The 19785-nt window shown below is 34.8% G+C and overlaps 2 protein-coding genes and 2 long non-coding RNA genes across 4 annotated transcripts; 2 read left to right on the forward strand and 2 right to left on the reverse strand.

Moving 5' to 3' along the window:
* Positions 1–3064: 3064 nt before the first annotated feature.
* On the forward strand, positions 3065–7004 carry LOC120327161 (cilia- and flagella-associated protein 337-like). Its single transcript, XM_039393586.2, has one exon. The coding sequence runs from the start codon at positions 3108–3110 to the stop codon at positions 6537–6539; it is 3432 nt and encodes a 1143-aa protein (XP_039249520.2). The 5' UTR covers positions 3065–3107; the 3' UTR covers positions 6540–7004.
* A 133-nt stretch (positions 7005–7137) lies between these two features.
* LOC120327174 (F-box only protein 41-like) lies at positions 7138–16661 on the reverse strand. Its single transcript, XM_039393609.2, has 18 exons — positions 16296–16661; positions 14746–14843; positions 14395–14550; positions 13949–14006; positions 12855–12991; positions 12642–12768; positions 12516–12556; positions 12048–12102; positions 11894–11958; positions 11202–11397; positions 10769–11002; positions 10270–10387; positions 9680–9806; positions 9065–9181; positions 8851–8969; positions 8530–8625; positions 7909–8129; positions 7138–7508 (listed from the first exon to the last, which is right to left on the reverse strand). Exons 1-18 carry the CDS (start codon positions 16509–16511, stop codon positions 7458–7460), a joined length of 2232 nt encoding a protein of 743 aa, XP_039249543.2. The 5' UTR covers positions 16512–16661; the 3' UTR covers positions 7138–7457.
* On the forward strand, positions 14026–16855 carry LOC144422043 (uncharacterized). Its single transcript, XR_013475123.1, has 2 exons — positions 14026–14095; positions 16642–16855. It is a non-coding gene; the product is annotated as an uncharacterized LOC144422043 (long non-coding RNA).
* Positions 16856–17483: 628 nt separating this feature from the next.
* LOC144422170 (uncharacterized) lies at positions 17484–18526 on the reverse strand. Its single transcript, XR_013475174.1, has 3 exons — positions 18340–18526; positions 18076–18162; positions 17484–17715 (listed from the first exon to the last, which is right to left on the reverse strand). It is a non-coding gene; the product is annotated as an uncharacterized LOC144422170 (long non-coding RNA).
* Positions 18527–19785: the final 1259 nt, after the last annotated feature.

Consider the following 19785-nt stretch of genomic DNA (forward strand, 5'->3'; position numbering starts at 1 on the left):
CCCTATTAAATCAAAAACACCCCAATCGAACACCAATTCTTGCTGAGCTACAGTTTTTTTTATCTGTATTTCATAAAAGTTTTCATTCGTTTTTGTTGTACAATATTTTTTGTATCTGAACTTATTCAAAGTTTTGTGTGCTTTGCAACATTGACTAACTTATTCTGAATATTTGAAAGATCAGTTATTAATTTTGCATACATAAACTTACATAACACAGGAAGTGACAAATGATCAATGGTTACGAAGAGACGAGCAATCCATAACTATCCCCAACAGGATTCGAACCCTCTTAGTAATTTGGTGGTAATGATAATTCGCTCCGCATTATATGGTTATTTCTATTTTAACAACGGTCTTGTTTGACACATTTGCAGATCAAATACACGGAATTCAACGTTACAGATCTTCGAAGTTTTGGATATTTTATCGAATATACGACACGGGTCAATGACTAGAGTTTCTACGACCACCGGTTACCATGGTGATGACCCGCAAGCTTCTCTGTGTAAATTTAATGCAGAATGGTTCAAACAATGAATTTATTTCTTGTTCTATGTTAAAATGGGGAAATGAGATGCTGGAGATTAATTTATATTCATAATACAATAATAAATATTGATACTAGGGGCCTATAAAGTGACTATGATAATATTGATACTATGGGTCAGTCAGTTTATTAGGTACCCTATGTACTTTTCGTAAGGTTACCCTTACTGACTTAGGGTTTTCTATAATTATTTGGTAATAAATTTGAAATAACCTAGTAAACTTTTTTCATCGCAACGAAAATTTCTATGAACATGCAATGTACAGTGGGAAATAATGGTATAATTGAAAAAATATTAAGTTATATGAAATATAGTCTGAAGGATTTTTTCAATTGTGAAGAACCTGAATATTCTGATATTGGTTTGATGGCATGGTTGAATCAGATAATCTCGCATCACATATATAAGATATCAAATGCAACGACCCTATTCTTTAATGTATATTAGGGAAAAATCACTGCAGGCGTATCATTATTCTGACACACATACCAGCAGTCAAAATAAATCGATAAATGCACCTCAACAACAATTACTGTTATTTTTTGAACAAAGGGTATAACCTATCTAAAACTTGCTCAAATGTGTGTTGCTGTGGATAAAATAATTGTACAATACCCTTAAGGAATTAAAATGGTGACCAGGGTTATAGCATACAGTTTACATTCACTGATTTAAAGTATTTTTCTGAGCTAATCCTTATATGATAAATCATTCCTCATCTACCCTTCAATATGATAACCATGTAAAGAAGCCAACTAGCGTCACATGTCTGTATAAATGACCATACTACTTGTATTTATCCAAAAGGATATATACTACACATTCATATTTTAGTCCAGTATGGTCTTGTGCATGTATCCTGTTTTCAGCATTGGTAATTTTGCAACTTTGCCTATATATCTTGACATTACAGAATGAGTAACCATATACATACAAGTAATCAAAAGTTTATAGACTTTTCTGCAAAATGGTATTCAGATATTTATGACGCTTTAAAACAAGTACTGGGTATAGGAGGAAGCATTTTTTGTCCTCAGTATTGGTTGGGTTATATTTGTACTGACCAAGTCTACAGGATAACCCAAAAGAAACATGCTATTGAGATATCCTGACAGCAGAAATAGCGGCTCAGAAGGACCAAGTGTTTGACTATTTTGCGCAGCGGATGCTCATGTCTCTATTGTCAAGGAGGTAATTTGGAACATATTCTATAGCAGGGGCGTCCTATTGGCCCGCGGGCAACATGTGGCCCGCTGAAGGTTTCCGAGTGGCCCGCGCTGTATTATTCGAATCCCAATGTCTTTCACAAACCTGAGCCATTATTGAAACTACTAATAAAAAAATTGTTGTTCAAACGTGCGAGAAGCACCACCTAGATATGGAAAGCTTCTTTTGTGTCCATTCGTGGTCGTTATTGCTAGTGAGACATGTTTGAATCTATTTTTATCGCTGCCATATATTTCAATCAGTTTTCCTGTCTTTTTTCTGTGAAGCTAGAAGAGGCAGTTTTATGACCTCAATATTTGACAGCATTTACTTCTACGAGCAAGTTTTTTTACGGATGAACCATGTAAAATCCTCTATGAGACAATAATTTCTGACAGCCACATGAAAAATTCGCATTGCTACATCGTCCATTGTACCTACTATTGACAAACTTGTTGGATAAATGCAGTGCCATACTCCCCATTGAAATATCTATGTGTGGGTAAAACTTTTGACTTTACTATATCTTTGTATCTCAATTGTTCTTATAAATTAGGTAGTTACTTATCGATCTTAAGATCGGTAAGTATATTGATAGGTATTTGTCTGTATGTATGTATGTCTGTGTGTGTGTGTGTCTGTTAGATGAATGCGATATCTCGCGAACGCGTGTTTGAATCTGCTCCAAATTTTGCATGTGCATGCATCTTACCTCGGACCAAAAGCCTATAGATTTTGGGTTAATTATGTCGTATGATTAGCGAGTTATTAACTAATTACCGATCTAAGATCGATAAGTCTTCGGTCTCCGACCGATATTCTTGTTTGTTTGTTTTTCCATTGATCTGTAGTCGGTGTAGTGAAAACTAGAACATAACTACCATGTCAAGTGACCTGCGCAATCATTCGTAGACTTAAGGTGACCCTTCGTCCAAAAAGGTTGGACAACCCTGTTCTGTATAGAAAATAACTTTATGTACAAAGTGTCCTAGATTTATGAAGCTTTGGGTATAATCATACACAAACAGAAGTTCGAGCACAAACAAAATTAATCTTTTTCGTAGAAGTCATTAGGAAATTCATGAATTATGTTTTTTAGGATCACCCTTACGTGGCTTTGCAAGTTCTTATACCCACCTTACTCAGTGTATGGGGAGTGTCGGGATTGATGCTTTGTTTAATTGGTGTGACAGTAGTAGCGGCTTAGACAAGAAAGGCTAAAACATACTACTGAAAGTTGCTATTAATGTTATCGAGACATCCGGCGATATAATCATAATGGTCCCAGTAGATCCAAATAATTTTTTATTTTTATTTATTTATGACCTTAATTAGAATTGATTAATTAAAATGACTGCTACACAGTCCTCAGATACATTGACTCAAGATGGAGAAACAGAAAATCCGTTTGGGACAAAATCAGAATCAAAACCCAATGCTATGTTACCTTCTGTTGGATCAACAAGCAGCAGTGTCCATGGCAGTAAAGTCCCTGTATTTACAGGCGAAAGACTTGAAATCCGACTCCATGAAAAAGATCTGAAAATTTTAATGTCTGGTTTTCATCCTGATGGCGTCGTTAAAACTGAAGTATTGGAGAAAAATGAATCACTGAAACTTGATCGTGATGAGTTCAGCACAAAACTTTCTACTTTGGTAAATAAAGGCACAAAGGAAGAATATGCAGAACTTTTTGATAGAATCGACATCACAAAATCAGGAAGAGTGACTTGGGATGCATTTGTACAATTTATGTTATATGAATTTCTTGAAAAAGATGAAAAAGTCAAAACAACGCAGGTTCCTCAATGGAAAGAACTCAGAATTATTCAAACGCCACACAAAGATACAATTGAAAGAATTCAACACATGCGTTCTTCAAATCGTTACTTATCTATGAGTCGTGAAGGCTGCATTTCATTTTGGGATCATCATCTGAAATTGCAAAAGAGTTTGAAACTTGCTACAGAATCCGTGAAACCACGTGATCTATGGGTTACTGATTTTGTTCTGCTACCAAATTTAAATAAAATTGCAGTTTCATTTACGAGCAAAGAAATTGCATTTTATGACTTAGGCTCAAAAGTTGAATTCAACTGCCAGTATAAATTGAAAGGATTGCACAGTACACCCTTATGTATGGATTTTTATGGTAATCCTGAAGATCCAAATGAAGCTATTTTGGTTTATGGAGATGTGGGTGGACAAGTTTCTGCTTTATGTTTTTCCTCAGCCCAAATTGCCCTTTTTGACAGACCACAGAGAGAGGCTTCTGACAACAAACAGCAAAACAATGCTACAGTTTATGTGAGACTAAAAGAATTGGTTAGAGATACATCTAAGCATAAAAACTGTCGATTCGTCCATCACATTGGACATAAAGGTTGGGTAAGGCAAGTGAAATATGCAGAACACCTGGAGTGCTTTATAAGTTGTTCTACTGGAAGAGAAAAAACAATCATTCTTGGTTTTATTGAAAAAGCAAGCACAACAATGCGTACCACATCTTTTCGGTTTCATCATGGTGTGCATTGCTTTGATTATCACCAGCAAATGAATCTTATTGCAACAGGTAGTGTGAATAATCATGTCTGCTTATGGAATCCTTATGTTATATCAAAACCAGTTGGAATTTTAACTGGTCATATGGCAGCTGTTGTACGAGTTACTATAAATTTTAACAGACAACAATTGATGAGTTTCTCAGTCGACAAGGTGCTTCGTGTTTGGGATATTCAACAACAAGTTTGCTTGCAACGTTTGGCTGGAATTTTCCCAAAAGGTCCAGAAGTTCAAACGATATTATATTTTGATGATATTAAGAATCGGTTGTTCGTTACATTCAATTATCAACTGACAATGCTTGAAATGAAAATTGAAATCCGAGATAGAGTGATGACTCATGAACGTCCAGTCACAGCTGCTATTTATAACAATTTGTATAATCAGGTTGTGACCACTTGTCAAGATGGCACTGTAAATATGTGGATGATTGATAATGGACAAAAAGTCAAACAATTTACCAATTGCCATGGCAACCATGAAATTACAGCACTTGCTTTTGATGACAATGAAACACGGTTTCTGACCGCAAGTACAGATGGCACAGTGAAAATTTGGGATTTTAATGGTCATTGTCATCATCTTCTAATGGCAGGTCGTGATAATCCAGCAGATATAGCACAGGTTGTTGTGATGAAAAGATCAATATTGGCGATAGGGTGGGATAGGTACATTACTGCTTTTCGATCTATGAACATGACACAATATCATTTGCAGTCGGTCGACTGGAAAGGAGGCCAAGAGCATCAGGACGATATTCTTTCAGCAGCGTATTCTTCACCCACTACTCTTGCGACGGGAAGCTATGATGGTGAAATTATAATTTGGAATACTCAATCCGAGCATGTATCAAGAAAACTACAAGCTAGATGTCGTCAAAGATGGGCAAAACGTCCTGTGACCGGTGCAGAAATTGAAGCGATTTCTCGTCCAACAACATCTGAGAGTCAAACAAGTGAATTGGAGTTTAGTTTTGTCATATCTTCTCTTGTCTTCTTGAAAACAAGGATGAATGGAGGGAATCCTACTGGTACTTGTGCCGACCTCGTTTCATGTGGTGGAGGAGGCTGGGTTCGATTTTGGAATGTTAATCAAACAAATTTAATGTCTGAGTTTGTTGCTCATTCTCATGCAGGCAACGCGATATGTGCCACAGATTCAGAAGATCATTATCTCATAACTGGTGATAGCGATGGGGCTATTAAAGTCTGGTTTATCAAAAATTATTTGATGAATGATTCTGGGCACTTGGTGAGTGATCCTCCACCTGTACATGCATCTTGGCAACCTCATGCAGATGCTATAAATTGTATAAACACCTGTATAAGAAATGATCGATTGTTAGTGATTACCGCATCATCAGACTGCAGTGTATCACTCAGTGATATACATGGAAATCACATAGGTGAATTTGGGCAAGATCAACACTGGAGAATCGATGTAATTCCGCAAGAAAAATCTGAGGATGAGGAAGAGAATGTTGATTCTGATTTGGCAACAGATAAGGAAGAACAAGCTGAAGAAAATGATGTAACCAATGAACAACCTGAATTCATAATGAGTTTAGAGTCAAAAGATGATTTCATTTACGATCCAGAATTTCGTGCAAGCACTTGGGATTCTACCGTCCTTGGTAAAGCATATCAGGAAAGTAGACTGAACAAACGAGAAAGAAAGCAGCCAAGCACAATTAACGGTTACAAAGAACATATTGAAGAATCTGCAGTTGGCCCCTATGGCATTCTTGATTATAATGACCTAGCACCGATGCCAAGTATGAAAAAGCCAGATTTTATGCTCCACCCACATAAATATTTTGGCGAAAAGCAAGTTAAGGCTTCTGGCAAGAAGGAGGAATCTGAAGAAGCTCCTGTTATAAAGGAAGCAAGAGGTATGCTAAAAGCCGCTTTTGATGAAAGAACGCTTTTTCCTAAAGAGCTTTTAGACTTTGAGGCACAGGTGAGAAATGAGCATGCTCAGAAACTGAGAAGTAGTATGGCGATCAAGAAGAAACCTGTAAGCATTTTGAAGTCATTTGTGTCTAGCAACCTTATGACAGGTTCTACAAATAGTCTTGGTGGCTCAAAAATGGGGAGCAGAATCGGTTCATCAATTCAAGATAAAAGAAATGTAGCAAAGCGTATACCTAGCACAAGCACACTTAATATGGGAGTAGATCCTGGAAAAATGTCCGGAGCATCATTTTCTAAAGTTTCCTAATTCTAATTTGTTACTGTTTGTTATAAATACCTACAACTGGCTTATCATGTTCCCACTGTTTTTGAGTATGTTTTACTGAATTTTATATCTAAATCATTGCACTGTTTTCCAAATTACTGACATATTTTAATAAATGAGATGTTTTTTACATTTATTCAATCAAAGTTTGATGGTAATTACAGTTTCCTCAATTTATATTATTATTTGTGCTTCACTTGACAGAGGTCACATACTAAATAGATTTTACTTCTTTCTTTGTTTTTTTTCAAGGTAAATATTTTGTTTTTATGTTATGTCACAATAGAACAAAACTGGTTTTGGATATATTCAAGAAAATGTTTCACGGTAATGCTTAATGTTATAATTTTATGACAGATTCTTGTATATTATTAATACCATTAAAACTGAAATTTAAAAACTACAGTATTTTGGTGAATAAATCAAATATTTTCACGGAAAACCCTTCGTTGAAATTGATTTTGATTTGTTGCTATGTCATTGTCAGGATATTTTACTATTATAAATCTCATCCTGATGGTTGAGTTCAAATACTGAATATAAAAGCCAAACGTTCCCATATCATCAAATATATTAAACATGCACCTTTCATAGTAAGCAGCAATGATAATTAACTAACACAAGCATAAATGAGAGATATATGATCTGAACAACAAGAAAAACTAAAAACGTACCATCTACAGTGAGTGATTCATGCCCAAGAATAAGTTTTGCAATACTTGAATGTATGTTCGATAGCAGTAATAGTAAATGCAGCAACGTTGTATATGATTTTGATAATAAATGAAACTTAATCAGATGTATCAGCTAAAAACTAATATCAGATAGAAGATTGCCCAGGTACTCCACCACGCTTAGGATTTCTAAGAAGAGCATCTTATAAAGAGCCAATTTTTCTATTCAAGCTGTACAAATAACTTGCAAGACATTGGAATTCTTCTTCTGTAGTCTCTGTATAATTAAAAACAATCAATTAGTTAGGGTAGAATTTTATATTTATGACAGGGGAGAGGAAAGCCATTAAGACCTCTTGTCCGGTTGCCATTCAGTCGGCGAGGAGTCCAGCAATTGTTCCGCACATGATAATCCCCCGAAAAATTCGAACCTACGCAGAGTAATCAGAGGTGTGATGACAAGTGTGTTCCCAAGGCAATATGTGATGCACCAACCGCCGAGCCAGTTTGTCTCAGTTATTAAAGTCGGGGTGAAATTGGTAAAAAGACATTATTCACACAAGATATGCTCCCAAGAATAAGTGAAAAAAGTAGTAGACAACTAAAAAAGTTGCCAGTGTACACGGCAGCATGTTTTATCTTGGTAGAAATCATAAAATCTTTGAATTGAATGTTACCATTAAACTTTGCATCACTGAATTGAATGCTTGAAACAATTCTGATCTATCCATATCGTCGTTAAGTATAACCATCGGTCGACTGCTCTTAGTTGGGCAATAATCAGAAAACGAAAGATGAACTCTCAAACTATCCAAATTTTGTTCAGAAGATAGTCGCAGAAGACAAGCGAGTGCTCTTGTTCTTATCGGTGTGTGTGTAAGCATCAATGATCTTAAAGCTGTACAAAAAAAAATTTGCTCCGAGTCGATTATAAAAATATATATTTCAACTCCACAACAACAACGAAGTAGGTAATTCTTTTTTTAAACGACTACGTTCTCAGAAACCAATTAAAAGTATCATATATATAATAGTATCTTCAAGTAGGCTGAAAGCAAAATTTAATATTAGTTTTCAAGTGTAAATTCCATATCTTTTTTGTTTTCAAAATGGCTTTTGGAGCAAGGACATTCTTAAACATTAAGAGGTCAAAAAAATTTCATGACATGACACATTTCCTCAAACTTGCTAGCTAGAACAACCAATTACAACATTTTTCCTATATTTTCAATTCAATATGAACTTAATCTATACTTGACGTTCCACACTGTCACTTTGCATCATATTCATAAACTCACATCCAAATCCATGCTTAACTAACTCCTTGGCAAGATCTTCTGTTATTTCATCCATGTACATCAGTTCTAAAACTTGAAGATTTTGGCAACTTGTGGCTGAATTAAAAATAGTGTAAATACTACGGTAATATTATTGTACTATATCCGGCACATGCCGGCATAAGATTAGACAGCACCATAGATAGCGCCATTTGTTGCTGTTTTCATATTAGGATTTTGAAATCGAAAGTCAATTTCAACACTTCTGTTTTTAGATTCACATCTCTTAGAACATTGCAACAGTGTAAACTTAGACAACTGAAACTTAATTGTCCACGTTACCTATTGATAACAATCCTTTTTTGTCGATACATCTTCCACCAATGCTTAATCCACGCAAGGTTGGCCAACACCATGATATCATTTGTAAAACCTTGTTGTTGAAGATTTGCGGACTTTTACTAAAGTAAAGAGTTTTATTAACAATGCATGATATTGTAATATTCCTTAGTACAATGCTGTTAGAAATTATGCTGAATTTTAAAAATAAAAATACCATGATTTTAATGGAGCAACATCCAGAGATAGCAGTTTCCTACAGCCAGCTCCCAATGACCATGTTACTTCCTGATTGAGTGGTTCCCAACTTCTGAACGTGATACTTCTCAACTCTCTACAAAAATATTGAATACCATATTTTACAGACCATAAGGCGTATTCAAATTCTTTTTTCTTAAAAGCTTCGTACAGTGACCCTATACTCCTTAAAAACTAAACTATTGTGTCATATAACTGGTGCACCTTATGGGTGGACAAAACCCCAATTCAAGCAATATATTGATAATGTGCCTTATGGTCCATAAAATACAGTAATTTTATTAATTTTTACTTGATAACTATATGGTCACGGTCGTCATCCAATCAACAACGAAAAAACTGCAACTATAATTTTTTTGACTTGAGTGTTATTGTAATACATTCCACACACATTATAAACTGTCAAACTATAAAGCAAAAAAAAATTCAACAGCAGAACCTAGCATTGCCAACAGTCAATTTGAACTTTATATACCAACTAGTGAAGACTGAAAGTAACTATTAAGGTATATCAACACAATATGGCACACTATTCTATATTGTAAATTACTGTATAGTAAAAGGATAAGCTCACCTGTTATAACAGCTTGCCATCCACAAGACACGTCTTGTCAAGAATGGGTCACATTTGCTGATAGACAAAACCAACAAATTATTACCACAAGCTTGCAGAAGACATTCCATACCATCTTCTAAGCTCCCTATAGAGAAAATTTAGGTTAAATTTATAAATGTGTGATATGAATTGTTTTTGTTAAAGTTTGCATTATGTATATACAAACAACACCATTTTAGCATGTAAAATAATATACTTTGAAATGAAAGTCATGTCGCATTAATAAAGTGAATAAACAACAGGCTCCTACAAGAATCAATTTTTAGTTTAATCAAAAATTTAATTTTCAAAACAATACTTGGTGCCATCTCAGGGACATGAATTGAATTCCATGTCCCATGAGATTAAACACATATCACAATTGGTATCATTTTGTTGTGCGATTGTGATCAATATAAGCAAGTGAGATCACATACAAAGTTGTTTTTGAAGCTAAGATGGCATACGAAAGTGGCACCGAATATTCTATATGCTCCTCTATTTTTGTATATTGTAAAATTTTTGCATATTTAGCAGTAGTATAAAGAAACACTCATTCGTGTCAATACCTGCAGTTGCAACCTTGTAATCCTTTGAAGTTTCTCCAAGATACCGTTTCCTCCCTTCGATATTACTTAAACTTATATAACATGTTTCTTTACACCAAGCTGACAATGTAGATAGAAACTGAAAGAAATCACATAGGTTTCAATTATAGGTGTAAAAATACAAATATCTTTCGAGAATATTTAAACACAACTGCTCAAGAATGATATCAATTTGTCTAATAAAATATTTTGAAGAGCCAACATCAAGTCCATGCATCTGAATCAAATAGCTGATTAACTATGCCCATAGCAGACAAGAACTGGTCACCGGACGCGAGCCCATGGTTCACCATGTGATTAGGCCGTGTTTTCGGTTTCATCTCCTCAAGATGAATACAAAAATAAATTAAAAATTGACTTTTTATTACTATTATTGATCATTATGATCTCATCATGTCAGCAGCCCGTACTAAACAATTTATTATTGGGTGAACTGAACTTGAGATATCAGTTCCTTCACCTGTGAGGATATTTGTTTTGCATCCAAGCTAACCCTCGTCCAAAGTTTGGGATGTTTGCTGACATCTCTCCATTCCCGACAAACAATGGAACATCGTAATAATGACTCAGTGTCAAGATATGCAAATACACAAAAAAGAACAATGCGGCGACGAATGGCATCATCGCTGTCAAAATGTTGAATTGTAGAAGTTGGAGAGTGACCAATTGCTGTCGATCTTTCAGAGCTTGAAGTCTGCAATGATTAAATAAATTAAGGTTGACGCAATACCATGACCAAAACCTTAGGCATGCATATTATTTACAACATAATCAGACTCATATTACTAGAATAAAATTGTTATCATAAGAAATATTTTTTTCATTTTCGTAGAAGTAAATAAGAAATTTATGGGATCTTTTGTATGGGTCACCTTGTATCCAATACATCTCACCTGGGATGGGGTATGTGTGTTAGCAAATGGCCATATAGTTGATTTCTCAATCACATTTGAGAGGTCGATGCCTGGAAGTTGATCTACAGTGTTATCTTTTCTTTTATTCCATCTTCTTGGTAGCTCCTGACTACTTGGAGGTTCCAAAAATTGGGCCACATAATTATCATTTGAATTTGCCTGTAGTCGACTCACTCTGTGAGATAAACCAATATAAGGCTAGGGTTATCAAAGTATTGTACAAAAAAATCTGTCATCCTGCCTTTGATAGTTGACATAGAGAATCTGATAAAAATTTGCAATTTTACTCAATATAGGCACAAATGTTATCTACTTTTGACCCTCCAAAATGTTTCAGCTATCAGAAATATATTGACCCGTTAAAGGGCTTAACCATATTCAATTCAATAGAAGTTTTTATATGTATCAAGTTTGTCTACTTTATGCTTCAAGGAATAAATAAATAACCCTGATATATTGTACGAGTTGCAAAAGTGTTAATTTCGAATATTTAATGTTAAACTTTAAAATAATTATACTATTCAAGCTGAATTCCATGCATAATTGAAAATCATATATGTAAACTTCTAAAAACAACATTGCCGATTTGATAATTTTAGTATTGTATTACCCAGTACATGCAAGACTCATATTTTCCATTAAAAAATAGGCCATATAATGAACCTTCCTACCTTCGGGCAGGTTGTTGTGGTGTAGTAGGTGCAGATGAGGAATAAGGTCTTGGTTGCGGTGGTTTCTGTAGTAGTTATGAACACTTATAAATTACTACCGGTACTTACAGTTAATAATTGCAATAAAATTTCATAAGATTTCAGTTATATTTACCAAGTATGTATTAACATTCGTGGATGCGGGTGATGAAGAATCAAGTCTCGACTGTCTGTTAAAATAAAAATTGGTAGATAAAAAACATCATAGACCCTAGAGCAGTAGTTTTCAAGCGATGGGGTGTGCCCCACAAAGGGGGTAGACAGTTTTTGAGGAGCCGTGAAGCTACTTAAAAATTAAAATATTTGTTGGATTTGGTCTTGCCCTTCTTATTCAGGATATTTACATTTCTTTATTTTTGGATATCTACGTTCCATCCAGGTATTTTCAACGTGTTTCTTGAATAAAACTTTACTTTTCATCCTTTTTTTACTATCTGTTATTTGTAGCTTATTGTTAGCTAGTTGTTTTTGAGGTGGGGCGCGAGACTTGACAAATTCTAAAAAGGAGGTGCGGGTTAAAAGTTTGACAAACACTGCCCTAGAGGTTTAAACTATGGAATGCTAAAGTTTATGAGTGCAATACCTGGGTCGTTGTGTAGAGTTCTTCAATTGATTTTTGTAAACCTGAAAATGTAATGTTTATATAGAAGAGGCATATATAAGAAAAAAGCGATTTCACTGGAAGAAGACTACTCATATGAATTCATACCTTCAGTTTCTCTTCAGCTGTTTCTGCTCGTTCTAATAATCCGGTAATGAAATCTTCGAGCCTTTGTTTTGCAACAGCTTCTTGCTGTGCCGCTTGATGCAAATAGTTACGCATTTCATTTTCAGATCTGAAAACCAATAATGCGTAATGATGTATTTGATTACTTCTAGTGTGCTTTTATTAATTAGTGAATGATATACAAGAAATTTTCACCTTGAAACTTCGTGAAGTTTTCTTTCCAAGTTTACTGCCTGTTCTTTATATTTAGCTGCAAGATGGATGCTCAAGTCAAGTTTCCTTCGTGTTTCTGTCTCTTGAATTGCAGATGAATTATTGATAGATGTCTGGATCTGAATAACAAATTTTTGTGCAACATTAAAATTTACTATTGCATCTGGAATATGTGACACAGCTGCCATGGCATATACGGTAATTGGAAAGGTTGTATATATAGCAGTGTTGCATAGGCTCGGGGCATCGACTCAACTTGAAATTGTGTCACCATTTGTCAAAGACATGAAGTGAATCCAGAGTAAAGTAAATACGAAGACTCCGATTTGACTCGCGACTAACAAACAGTTCATGAATAACACTATATTGTATGATTGTGTAGCAAGTACATAAGGATAGTTACTGTGTATTTTAATATTTTCACCACTTATTGTTAGTAGTGCATGTTATTTGCCTGAAACAAGGTCGTTGTCCCAATTCATTTCCTTTATGATATATTTCTCTCACTCAGTGTAGCTTGTCTTTGCCGTTCTTTGTTAGTTAGAAATTTGGTTTCATCACATATACTTGCTTTAAGGTTTCAAGTGTAATTCTTTATTTGGATCAATTCGATTGTGCAACTTACAATATAACAATTGGCATTCAATACATTGTGTGCTTTTTGACCTCTGAAGGAGTCAAGATCGGAGTTACACTCTGTTAACGTGTGTTCAATAACACGGGAGTGTGGACACGCAGATAGGGTCGAATCTTTGTTGCCCTATATTTTGGTGACACTTTATACCCAACACTGATGTATAATAAAAATGTATTCTATTTTAACCATAAAAGTATATATATATATATATATAAATAGTGACTAAATTTTTTTTATATTGATAAACATTTGCACCTGTATAGTAGCCCAATCACAGGCATTTTCAGGCACAGATTCAAACCGACTCATTGGGAAAGTCTTCAATCAGTTGCCTTCTCATCATGTTATAAAATATAATCATCAGTTTAAAATTTTGACGTATATATGTATATTAATAAGTCATTGTCAGCCCTTATAATAGAAACTATATGGAACTTACATGTTTCGATTCCTTTTCTGTGAATTTGTCTTTTTTCTGCTCATTGTCAGAATCTGACCTGGTAATATAATAATTTAGATTAAAATTTTCATGATCTCTGATGTTCTGTATAACTCCCCCAGATGATAAAGCAACCGAAAACATAAGGTAAACGAAAATTGTTATTCATGACATTTTGTTTCTCAATTGATTATCAAAACATTATCCAGTGGTAAGATTTTTGTTTTTTGAATTGACCTCTCTCTCTTTATATTTTAATGACTCGCAACCAGGTTTAATGACATTCTTCTAGATGCGCGAGAAACTCGGCAGGCAGCGGATGAACGCAAATATGCAGCTAAAATAAATATACTTTGTTTGCTTTGAAACTTTGCAATCACAGGAATCGCTTATATTGTATTCATATGAAGTTGATCTATGAAATAGCTTTTTCGCCCTCACAGTACCTTAAAACTTCATATTGTTCTTCCTTATGAACTGGATTTCGAATTCTTTTGAATTCATTCCATTTGCTTGAGTTCGCTCGCAATCTTTCTTTCTGTTTCCGAATCAGTCTCAATTTTCCTGATAGTCGCAACTCTTCTTCAATTTCAGAAAAATTTCTGTAAAGTTTATAGATAATAAAATATGATCCTTTGCCCAGCAGAATAAATAGCGCAATTGCAATATGTATAACATAAACACGCTAAATAGTTAGTGTACGCAAAACTTGCTTTACAAAATTGCTTTATTATCTGCACTGCTAACTATAAGCGAGTTTTTTCTGACTTTACGAGTATAAAAGTTAGAATTCATACCTGTCATATTTCTGCAACAGCATTTCAGCTTTCTTATTGTACTTCTCGAATATTTTGTCTATCGAGCTTGGAATGTCATTGAGAACATTCGACTCCATCTGTAAGTGCAACACACAACAGGTTGTGTAAAACGTCATGAATATTGTATTAACCTTCTCTCGGGCATTTTGATTGGTCGAACTAGGCACAAGGAAAACATAGCCAGTATCCCATGATCCGCGTAATAAAAATGTAACTCAATATGCTGATCAATCCGTATAATTTCGAAAGGCTAGAATCAGGCCTTGACCCCTATTTTATACCTATCCTATTTATAGATTTTAAAAGGCACGTTATGAAAAATTCACGGGTACTGTTTACTGATCAAAACATATTCAAATACCATCAGAATACGAAAACTGGTCTTAAAACATTCGAAAATTAAATGAAACTCGTTATAAAGAAGCTAAATCTGTTTTTTAAACAGCTAAATCTGTTTTACTCGCAATTTACATAAAAAAGAAAATTTAACGAATCATAAATTTATCTCTGGTAAGGTGGCGAAGTAGACCCATACCCAGGTAATCCAATCAGTGCTATCTGATCTATGATACGACCACATAATTTGGAACAATTTGAAAAATAAATGGCAATATTTATAGCAATAACGGCCTGGTCTGCCACAATATAGGCGGGGAATAGATAAGATTCAGCTCAGCGATTGAAAGGAATTTAATGGGCGAAGATGTATTGATTTTATCGTGCTAATGTCATATCTACATTTTCTCATGGCCAGATTGTATATTTTTGAAAAAGTATGATATTAAAGTGCAAATGAATTTTGTTCCGTGAAATACAAGTTCGGTATATACGTCTATATAGAAAAACTAAGAGAACAACAACAATTTAGCAAATAGATCAATACAGACTTCGCGTCCAAAATTTATTTTCATGTGCAAATATTTCCATTGTTCGTACATTTATGTGAGTGTTTCACATTTTGGTCATATTGTTGAAAAACGGCCTAACACAATATAATTCATGATTTAATCCACAAAAACATCCTGAATAAAGCAACAATAGCGTATGCGTTGCGCTTTCATCACGTTCGCTCACTCTATTCATAACCATCAGTTTTATACGCGCCGATTTTGTTGCGATTAAAGCCTACTCGTAACGTTAACAATAGAGAAATACCCTCATAAAATTCCATAGTGTACATCGTCGATTATTTCACAAATATGAGTCAAATAACGAATTCTAATCAAAATCCATCGATGAATTGCACCGTGACGTGAGCTCGCTATTCATTACTATACCCCATTCAAAAGTGCCGACAATGCGAATGTTTCCCAATTTTAATAATATTGGGAAATAGAGAAATGGTTTGGAAGTTCAAAATTTCCCAGATTTTGAGAAATTGTATTTGTGAAAAATATAACAATTTAAATTAATAATCAGTCAGACTAATTCTGCATAGAGTGAAAATTTGTCTCATAACCAACAACCTTAACGAAGGGTAAATTGTTTATAGTCCTGCAATACATCTACAAACATTAATATTGTATTACCATCACACTCCTGCTTTTCTGCGCGGTGTCCAGAAGTAATATCTCCTCCGTTTGTCCAGGAATATATAAATCTTTCAGTTTTGTCCTTGGGTACGAGTCATCAAATTCAGAATGAGCGATGGCTGCGTGCAAACGAAGACCAACCAAACTTTTGAATCTTTTGTCTAACTCTTTACAATTTTGACAGCGATAGGGAGCCTTATCCAAATCAGTCATTCCTCGTAAACTAACTGGTGGGTGTCATATAGAATATAGTTTGAAACAAAAAATGTTGATAAGATAAATTACCAGCCGAAACCCGTCCTTTTGCTGAATTTTTATAAAAGTAATCTCCGTTGTAATGTAGTCACACCCATGAAAAGCAGCGACCGTGTAATTATGGAGATGGCGAAGAAACATCTCTACGATCAAAATCAAAGCTACCAATCAAAGGCTTAGAGACGTTGAAGTTTCAATATGAAGTAAAGAAATACCCTGGAGAATGGACAAGGCAAGCTTTTTGGAAGTGTTACGAATTACAAATTGGAAGCATGCCGAATCAGCATGCCCATAAATTATAAATCCTTTTAAACATCTGCAATAACAACTACGAAAAATCTTCTCCTTAGCGTAAATAGAAGCATTAAAAACCAACCTAGCCCTACTTAAGTGTTGCATGTGGTAGTGCCATGCTTGTTTGAACGCACATCCGAGTCACAATTCTGTTTCTCTTATTCATGTAGGTAAACCTTACAGATTCTAATGTATGTCACAAATTGTAAGTACGGACATCCGCCTGAGCTGTGTTGTCAATATACCCATTGAACATATCTGCTTATGACGCTAAAATAAAATACGCGTCCATCCCCTATTATGCGATGAATAAATCAATAGATTTTTTAGTGAATGACACTCGACTTATACGATGGCGTTAACGCGCATTTGACTAATATTTACCTAACATATGAGGAATATGACGTTGCATTGACGTAGGGCTGGCGAAGAATTTATAATCTAGTTCAATATGCTATTGGCGATTGTGTAGGCCTCAATCGTAAAATAAACCACACTGAGAAGTAGTATCTGTTTTGCATAACTTAACATTTCTATGTCCAAACTATGCTTTCCCATGCTGAATGAAAATTAATGCTGTAGAATAAGGCGGCTAAAACTAATTCCCAATATTTCTTTAAAAAAGAACATACGAAACTGGTTTATATATACTCATATATATTTTTTATTGTTGTTTAACTTATCACAAACGCTACATTTGCGCAATTTTCAAAGGCAGTTTTAATGAAGTTCAAAACAAACGAATAAAATCAGAAAAATGCAATAAAAAGGTTTCATCATTATGACCATCCGATCGGCTCGTCACCCATTATTAGGCCGAAGGTGTCGCAGAGTCCTGTACTTTTGCACCAACTACAAATATTTCCGCCTGAAACAAAATGGTTACATTCACATAGATTCATAAAACAGAATGATTTGCATAGCCAGAAATATTTCGCTGTAATAAATTTATTCATCGATGTCTCACGTGGCATATCGGAATCATAACAAAAAATGTTGAAAACGCATTTATTTGCGGATGTACGTTTTTATAAGCTCGTAACAAGTACGAAAGATGAAGTTGAGCAGAGTGAAATTTGGCAACAGATAATGCCCAACCAATCAATCCCACCTAAATTATAGCTCCTTATCTCACGATGTATGCTTGTTGGGACCTTTTACAGACTAAAGCTATAAAAATACCAGATAAAACGTATCTATGTCTATATCAAAATTCATTAAAACTTACTTTGACCCGCTAGTACTCCGCAACGATTTGAACAATATTTTGCCAAGCAGTATTTTTGCATTTGTTTCAAGAAAGCAGATGGAGGACCTGTTGAAAGTTTGTAATGTATATATAAATATTGATGTTTGAGACATACAAGAATGAGCTCAATGGGTTCGCTACAATTATATATATTATTCCACAATAAAACAAATGTATATCAGAACGATCCGTATGTACATTTCGTGTCCAATAAAATACATTTTATGATTCCAATCCACTTACTTGATCTTTTCACGATGCCAGAATTCACCATTGATAGACTTAGGACCAAAACAAAGAAGATTCCGCAATAAAAACCTTTCATTTTTGAAACTAGTTGCAATGAAGAAAAGGACAAACTCGTATACTATTGACGGCTTTGTAAACTAAAGCTTCTGGTTTGTGCGACTGGATTTGAGGACTGTCCCATATATACCCCGAATATGGGAAATTTTCATAGGATGTTACGTCACGCATCTTTGAAAACACCATAATGCGTCAGGTATGTATTATATGTCAAGCCCTATTCACGCTCACATCGTCACCTAACGTAATAAAATATGCAAATTTGGAATTCAGGGAGTATATATCAATGTCATTTTATAACTGATTTCCAAATAAGTAATAGATTTTACAATCTCGAAGCTAGCTTTTGCTCAATTATATTTATAACCGGACTTAGAATTTACATATTTATCCCGGATAGCATTTGCATCAAGGGTAAGCATTTACATTTTACTTTTTCAACTCTGTGCAAGCGATACTATTGTAGAGTCGAGTTGAGCTTGTAGTAAATCTAATATTCGACATTTTGTTTTGGTTCATTAGTTACGGATTGAACGTCAAAAGGGTGACTTTTAAGTCGCTGAAGTCTAAAAGATGTCAAACATCCGTACACGCTTTGAAGACGAACACCGGCTGCCAAGTCCACAAACAAGTGTTTCAAATTTTTGGACGTTATTTTGTTAAAGTCCTTTGGAACGCCACCCACATGTGCGCGTATTCTCACTGCTAAGTTTTCAATTTCGCCTTTGATCATCATAGTCCACGTGGTGATGTAATACACCAAACCTGTCGCCGCATAAAAAAAAAGTTGATATTACTCACGACGAGCACGTTTTAGTAATTTCTTGGTTCCCAATTTTAAATATATATGATTGACCGTTGATTTTAGATCCCTGCATTAACCAAAGCTTTGAAACATATAATTAGGATTTAACCATGAATTGAAAAATATGGTGTGTGAAAATTTCTGTGGTGAAAATTTCTACCTTTCCATCAGTGCTCGCTTATTTTTCTTAATGGTTCACCTAGCATTGCATCTGGTATTCCTGCTGGATTTACAATTAACGTTAACTACCCCAATCTAAAATTTTCATTCTCCTTTATGCTCGTTAAATAATCAGTAGAAAATCGATGTCTACCAATCTAATAAAGAGAGCATCTGCAAAACCTCCCATCACTCAAACGAACACGACAACACATTTGATAGTGACCGTGGCAGGTAATTTACTTTATTATGACATACTTTCCTCATCTTCTGGGTTTTCTATTTTTACTCATTCTGTCTTTTCTTGATGAGCATGGGTGTGGTGCATCCTGCGGGCCAAATGCGGCCTACAAGAAAAACTTGTGCGGACCACGTAGAGGCGCCACTTTTGAATGGTGTGCGGCCCGCGAGGCGAGTTT

Source organism: Styela clava, chromosome 4, assembly GCF_964204865.1.
Source record: "Styela clava chromosome 4, kaStyClav1.hap1.2, whole genome shotgun sequence".
Classification (NCBI taxonomy): domain Eukaryota; kingdom Metazoa; phylum Chordata; class Ascidiacea; order Stolidobranchia; family Styelidae; genus Styela; species Styela clava.